A 7,242-nucleotide genomic window follows, 5' to 3' on the forward strand; every position below is an offset into this window, starting at 1 on the left:
AGGGACAGGGAAGTGGTCAGGGACAGGGAAGCAGTCAGGGACAGGGACAAGGCCAGGGAAGTGGCCAGGGCCAGGGTCCGGGCCAGGGAAGCGGTCAGGGCCATGCAAGCGGACAGAGCCGGGGTCAGGGACAAGGCCAGGGTAGGGGTCAGGCTCTGGAAGCGTTCAGGGTCAAGGAAAAGGACAGGGTCAGGGACAAGGCCAGGGATGTGGTCTGGTCCAGGGCTAGGGCTAGGGCCAGGGCCAGGGCCATGGCTATGTAAGCGGTCAGGGACAGGGAAGTGGAAGAGGCTGGGGAAGAAGTCAAGAGAATAGTCACGGATGTGGTTACTGAAGTGGACATTTGCTTAACACTTACTGGAGATCTTTTCAATTTGGTGTTAATCCTATGGCATGGTTTCCCTGTTTGCTCAAACTGTGTTTTGAAAGCTTTTCAGTCTGCTCCACCTCAAATAAAGAATTGCTTGATTTGAGGAGTTGTGAGTTTTTTTTGGGGGGGGGGCAGTTTCTCACAGTGCTTTTAAGTTCCTCTCCTTGAGACTTGGGTAGGCTTGCACCAGCCATTCGTAAGTTCTTAAATTAGAACGTTAAGACCACAAGGCTTTAGTAACCACTAGCTAGTTTGTAACTAAATCTACACATTTGGTTGCAACAGTTGTTCGTAAGGCAGGACATAGTTCGTAAACTTGCTGCCGAGTAAAGTGTAGTTACATAGAGGTTTACCCTCATCCAAATAGAAACCTTTACGTGAGCAGAACTGTTTAAATGCAATAGTTTAATTCTGCGGCCTGGGTCAGGGCCAGGGAAGCGGCCTGAGTCAGGGCCAGGGAAGCGGCCAGGGCCAGGGAAGCGGTCAGGGCCAGGGCCAGGGCCAGGGAAGCGGCCTGGGTCAGGGCCAGGGCCAGGGAAGCGGCCAGGGCCAGGGAAGCGGCCAGGGCCAGGGCCAGGGAAGCGGCCAGGGCCATGGAAGCGGTCAGGGCCAGGGAAGCGGCCTGGGTCAGGGCCAGGGCCAGGGAAGCGGCCTGGGTCAGGGTCAGGGCCTGGGTCAGGGTCAGGGTCAGGGCCAGGGAAGCGGCCAGGGCCAGGGAAGCGGCCTGGGCCAGGGCCAGGGCCAGGGAAGCGGCCTGGGCCAGGGCCAGGGCCAGGGAAGCGGCCTGGGTCAGGGTCAGGGAAGCGGCCTGGGTCAGAGTCAGGGCCAGGGCCAGGCAAGCGGCCAGGGCCAGGCAAGCGGCCTGGGTCAGGGCCTGGGTCAGGGCCAGGGCCAGGGCCAGGGAAAGGGAAGCGGCCTGGGCCAGGGACAGGGCCAGGGAAGCGGCCTGGGCCAGGGACAGGGCCATGGAAGCGGCCTGGGCCAGGGAGAGGGCCAGGGAAGCGGCCTGGGCCAGGGACAGGGCCAGGGAAGCGGCCTGGGCCAGGGACAGGGTCAGGGCCAGGGACAGGGAAGCGGCCAGGGAAGCGGCCTGGGTCAGGGTCAGGGCCAGGGAAGCGGTCAGGGACAGGGTCAGGGAAGCGGTCAGGGACAGGGACAGGGAAGCGGTCAGGGACAGGGCCAGGGAAGCGGCCAGGGCCAGGGCCAGGGAAGCGGTCAGGGACAGGGCCAGGGCCAGGGTAGCGGCCAGGGCCAGGGACAAGGCCAGGGAAGCGGCCAGGGCCAGGGACAAGGCCAGGGAAGCGGCCAGGGCCAGGGACAAGGCCAGGGAAGCGGTCAGGGACAGGGACAGGGTCAGGGAAGCGGTCAGGGACAGGGCCAGGGCCAGGGCCAGGGAAGCGGCCTGGGCCAGGGCCAGGGAAGCGGTCAGGGACAGGGACAGGGCCAGGGTAGCGGCCAGGGCCAGGGCCAAGGCCAGGGAAGGGGTCAGGGACAGGGACAGGGTCAGGGAAGCGGTCAGGGACAGGGCCAGGGCCAGGGAAGCGGCCTGGGCCAGGGCCAGGGCCAGGGAAGCGGTCAGGGACAGGGCCAGGGCCAGGGTAGCGGCCAGGGCCAGGGAAGCGGCCAGGGCCAGGGACAAGGCCAGGGAAGCGGCCAGGGCCAGGGACAAGGCCAGGGAAGCGGCCAGGGCCAGGGACAAGGCCAGGGAAGCGGTCAGGGACAGGGACAGGGTCAGGGAAGCGGACAGGGACAGGGTCAGGGAAGCGGTCAGGGACAGGGCCAGGGCCAGGGAAGCGGCCTGGGCCAGGGCCAGGGAAGCGGTCAGGGACAGGGCCAGGGCCAGGGTAGCGGCCAGGTCCAGGGCCAGGGACAAGGCCAGGGAAGCGGCCAGGGCCAGGGACAAGGCCAGGGAAGCGGCCAGGGCCAGGGACAAGGCCAGGGAAGCGGCCGGGGAAGCGGCCAGGGACAGGGCCAAGGCCAGGGAAGCGGTCAGGGTCGGGGCCAAGGAAGTGGTCAGGGCCAGGGAAGTGGTCAGGGCCAAGGACAGGGACAGGGAAGTGGTCAGGGACAGGGAAGCAGTCAGGGACAGGGACAAGGCCAGGGAAGCGGCCAGGGCCAGGGTCCGGGCCAGGGAAGCGGTCAGGGCCATGCAAGCGGACAGAGCCGGGGTCAGGGACAAGGCCAGGGTAGGGGTCAGGGTCAGGCTCTGGAAGCGTTCAGGGTCAAGGAAAAGGACAGGGTCAGGGACAAGGCCAGGGATGTGGTCTGGTCCAGGGCTAGGGCTAGGGCCAGGGCCAGGGCCATGGCTATGTAAGCGGTCAGGGACAGGGAAGTGGAAGAGGCTGGGGAAGAAGTCAAGAGAATAGTCACGGATGTGGTTACTGAAGTGGACATTTGCTTAACACTTACTGGAGATCTTTTCAATTTGGTGTTAATCCTATGGCATGGTTTCCCTGTTTGCTCAAACTGTGTTTTGAAAGCTTTTCAGTCTGCTCCACCTCAAATAAAGAATTGCTTGATTTGAGGAGTTGTGAGTTTTTTTTGGGGGGGGGGGCAGTTTCTCACAGTGCTTTTAAGTTCCTCTCCTTGAGACTTGGGTAGGCTTGCACCAGCCATTCGTAAGTTCTTAAATTAGAACGTTAAGACCACAAGGCTTTAGTAACCACTAGCTAGTTTGTAACTAAATCTACACATTTGGTTGCAACAGTTGTTCGTAAGGCAGGACATAGTTCGTAAACTTGCTGCCGAGTAAAGTGTAGTTACATAGAGGTTTACCCTCATCCAAATAGAAACCTTTACGTGAGCAGAACTGTTTAAATGCAATAGTTTAATTCTTAAATTTCTAATCACTCTTGCCTCACATAAAATAAAGGTAAAAATGAAAAGTTTCATTTAAAACTACACAGTAATAACAAGCAACATTGAGGAGCGTCTCGCTGCAGCTTGCGGTGGACATCCAACCCCGCCCACATCCAAGTGTGACGTCAGACGCCGCGCCTATGCCATACGTAAAAATACGTCATCGGGTGATGCCAGGTGACCGCCCATGTGTTGTGCGCATCTGCAAAATTGGCGGAAGTATGTTTTTTTTTTTCTTTTTTCTTTTTTTTCTTTTTTTTTTATTAACATTTTGTCAAAGTACAATTTTAAGACGTAAACAAAATTGAATCAATATGGCGTAAGTATATTGTTTCGGGGATTAAATTAAATAATGTTAATCTTTCGTTTTACTAATACAGGTTAAATAACTTGTATTAAATAAATGTAAATAGTACAAATTAGGTCACATCTCTAATGTATGGAAGTAAATTCATCCAAACAGCTGGTAAAACGCCTGCATTGGTTGATTATACTTAGGCAAATTAATAAAATATTTATACCTTTTGCTGTTCGATTATGTAATGACAAATTCATATATTTTATGATCGATTGTAACATACCTTAGACAATATCAAAGTTAAGTAGACAATTTTGTTTAAGGCGTTTTTATTTATCTAATTCTCTAAAAATATGTTTCACTTATAAGGTGGGAACGTTAGTGATCATATCACTATTTTAAGGATGAATATGGGTGTTATGCAATAACTGGGATCCTCCCCTCTTTATTTATTTTTTAAAATGTGTTTATTTTTCATATTTATTTCATTTTAAATAAAAAAAATGTTCCTGACTTTGGCAAATTCATATACTTATATAATTTTGTTTTAAATATTTTTATTTTCCTTTTAATTATATACAAGAACAATTATTATCTACACACTATTTTTTATATGTGCATGGAAAAAAAAGTTTATCACCTCGCAAAAAAGAGCAACTACATTTGCATGATAGGATTGACTGTTCTCTATATAGACTAAGCTACACATACATAGGCTTAAGTCATTGGTTGCTTTGATAGATTATGTAAGTAACATGGCATTGACTTTTGGGCCTTTTTCCATCAACACAAATATATATAAAAATGTGTCCAAGTCCTACGGATGCATAAAGATCAATAAAAAGACATCCCTTGTTTCACTGGGTATTGTTATATTTATTTCACAAAACAATAATATTCAACAATGTAGAGTAAATAAATTATTATAAATTAAATAACTCCCAGAAACATGGTATTGAATTTCAGCCCCTGTTCAACACATTTTAATAAGAATGTTTCCATATCCTCGCGATTGTCAAAGACAAACACACAGGCATCCCTTGCTTTCTCAGTCTCTCCTTTCAGGTAGTCTTTGATTATATTAGACTGTTTTTCTTCGTCAATCTGGAGAAATTCAGGCTCTTTCACCTCTCCATGGAACAGCTCACAGTGGCTCTGAACCCAGCACCTTGCTACACCAATGTCCCTTATGTTCCTCTCCGAACTTCCTCTTCGATCTTCTGTTGAAAGTACAAAATAAACTGTGTTTGTGGGGTAAATCTAAAATTACTATAATTATTTTCAAAAAACAAAATAAGTTTTTACCTTATCACTGTCGTCTTGACCCATCACAGTTTCCGTACTTGCTGGCTGTTTGGTGATGGTGGACTCTGACAACCTAAACACAGACTCAAAGGTTAGGTTAATGGACCATTTGTAGAGCATCTTTTTAGTATTTCCAACCACTCAAAGCATTCAACACATTTCTAAACATTCAACATTATGGCCTCTCCAAAGTTTTGTTACTGCTTAACATTCTAGGAGGAAACATTTAGTGTGTCTGGGTAGTTTGAATGCAGAAGAATCCATTTCATTTCATTAACCAGTTGTATGTACCTTGGATGTGACATGAAGAGCAAACCACCTTCAGAGCTGAGGGATGTCATCCTAACAGATAAAAAAAAAAAAAAAAAAAACTGAGAATGCATTTGAAAAAACTTCTGAAAAAGATTAATATATAAAAAAGGAGAACCTTCCAAAAGAAAATTTGAGGTCATCACCTGGCTAAAGTCAAATGTCCAGTCCAGGGCTATATAGAGTGCATACTGAAACAGACAGCAAATACCATTGAGAAAATTCAAATATTGAAATTTACTGACACCAATTTACTGTACCATACAGATAACACTAGACCGTATTCATCTAAATACTGCATGTAAACTAAACTAAACCTTTGCCATCACCATAACTGCTCAGAATCTGTAGTTCACAGCTTACCATCAGCATGAACAGACCACAATCCAGTCCCTCTCTCTGGGGTGGAATATTCTATCAAATATTTAAATATATAATTCGTTTTTTTTGTTTTATACATAAAACTACAGAACAAGGACTGAAAAAAAAGACTGATGATTGCATTCTTGTACCTTCATTCATTCATTTTAAGATGAAGTAACCTGTAGGATTGTAGAAAAAAAAAATTAACAAAAGTGTAGTGTACACAGCAAGTTACAAAACACACATAGATAAATAACAACAATATTCTCATCACTTTAGTGGTTCCCAAGAAACTACAGTTCATCTTGTTGTTCTTTGAGATTCACATACATATTTAGATTAGACAACATACATATACATGCATATATGATTTAAAAACACAAAAAACCAATCAATATCTATCTAAAGACATGCTCTCACTATACCTCCATGCTCCACTGTATGACTTATGTGGTTCTCTAGGTGAAGTGTAAGAGAGAATATTCAAACCCCCCATCACGGCAGAACTGTTCTGGATCAGGTTTGGACTGCAGATGTGTAGGATACTGTAAAACATGATAAATATTATGTGTATTAATATAGAAGGATACAAAGATTTGCCACGAACAGAGACATAGTAAGACATAGTGAATTGTGTGGTTGTTCAAACAAGTTATTGTGCAAGAGTTCTCAGTGTATATCATTAAATATATTATATGTGTTTTGTGTGGGGTCAGTGGAGTACATGTATGTGAGAGAGGTGAATATGCTGAAGGGAGAAGTTGATGTTTTTCGTTTATTTATTACTTAGACAACTTTACACTTACAAATGTATAATCTGAGTAAAGTTGTCAACCAAAAATACACGAATGAAAAAACAAAATAAAGTTTTTAAAAAGTAAAACTTTTAATACTTTAATAATTACAATTTATGCTCACAAAATCTATCAACTCCAATATGAAATGTAAAAGTCTGCCAAATGCATGATTATAAACAGGAAAATTGTATAATCAGTATACTATGAATTGATCAATACAAGGCTGATTAAAATAATTAAGATGTCTGTGAATATCACACGTGGTTCCTCTGCTGGATATTCAAACTGATCTTGTTGGATTCAAACACAGTGAGATATGCTTACATTTTGAAGTCATTTTATGCATTCATTTCCCCATCTATTGCAGAACTACTTTTTTATTTTATTTTATTTTTTCTCAGAAAAACTCAAACTTCGTATTGATTTTATTTTTACTTGACCACCATGACAGCTGTTGCTATATTCTCCATACCATTAGAATATTGCACATTAACTTAGCGGTGTTTTCTAGCATCAGTGGAGGTTGATGTCGTTGTCAGGGTCAGCGGGCCAGAACAAGCAGCACCTGGTGACCCAAGAACACATCCAAACTGGACCGCGAGACCGAAGACTCCACCATCCGCGTGTGCCACTGGAGGTGGTCAAAGTCATCCAGAAAGGCCGTCAAGACAAGGCTCTGACCCAGAAAGACCTGGCCACTGTAAGCGGGATCACAGCTACACTGAGTCTCAACTCATGTGTTTAATGATACCATGGTAGGAACGAGCCATTCCAGGCGGACGGTTGGTTTGTGGGTATTGAAACACACAAATGCATACACTGCTGCTGCTTCAGAAACATCATGCTCTTTGTTTCTGTTCCAACAGAAAATCAACAAGAAACCTCAGATCATCGCCGAATATGAAAGTGAGAAGGCGATCCCAAATAATCATGTCATGGGC

General features: G+C 46.5%; 1 protein-coding gene and 1 long non-coding RNA gene across 2 annotated transcripts in view; one reads left to right on the plus strand and one right to left on the minus strand.

Annotated features, from left to right (window-relative positions):
• Nucleotides 1-263, plus strand: part of LOC127988263 (uncharacterized) — a 16,765-nt gene extending 16,502 nt beyond the window's left edge. The window contains exon 5 of the mRNA XM_052590918.1: nt 52-263. Coding sequence (XP_052446878.1) covers nt 52-263 — 212 coding nt within the window. The remainder of the gene's footprint in view (nt 1-51) is intronic.
• A 3,581-nt stretch (nt 264-3,844) lies between these two features.
• LOC127992932 (uncharacterized) lies at nt 3,845-6,592 on the minus strand. Its single transcript, XR_008165969.1, has 4 exons — nt 5,288-6,592; nt 5,124-5,174; nt 4,833-4,905; nt 3,845-4,747 (listed from the first exon to the last, which is right to left on the minus strand). It is a non-coding gene; the product is annotated as an uncharacterized LOC127992932 (long non-coding RNA).
• Between the last annotated feature and the right edge of the window lie 650 nt (nt 6,593-7,242).

The sequence above is a fragment of the Carassius gibelio genome, chromosome A5 (genome assembly GCF_023724105.1).
Source record: "Carassius gibelio isolate Cgi1373 ecotype wild population from Czech Republic chromosome A5, carGib1.2-hapl.c, whole genome shotgun sequence".
Taxonomy (NCBI): Eukaryota; Metazoa; Chordata; class Actinopteri; order Cypriniformes; family Cyprinidae; genus Carassius; species Carassius gibelio.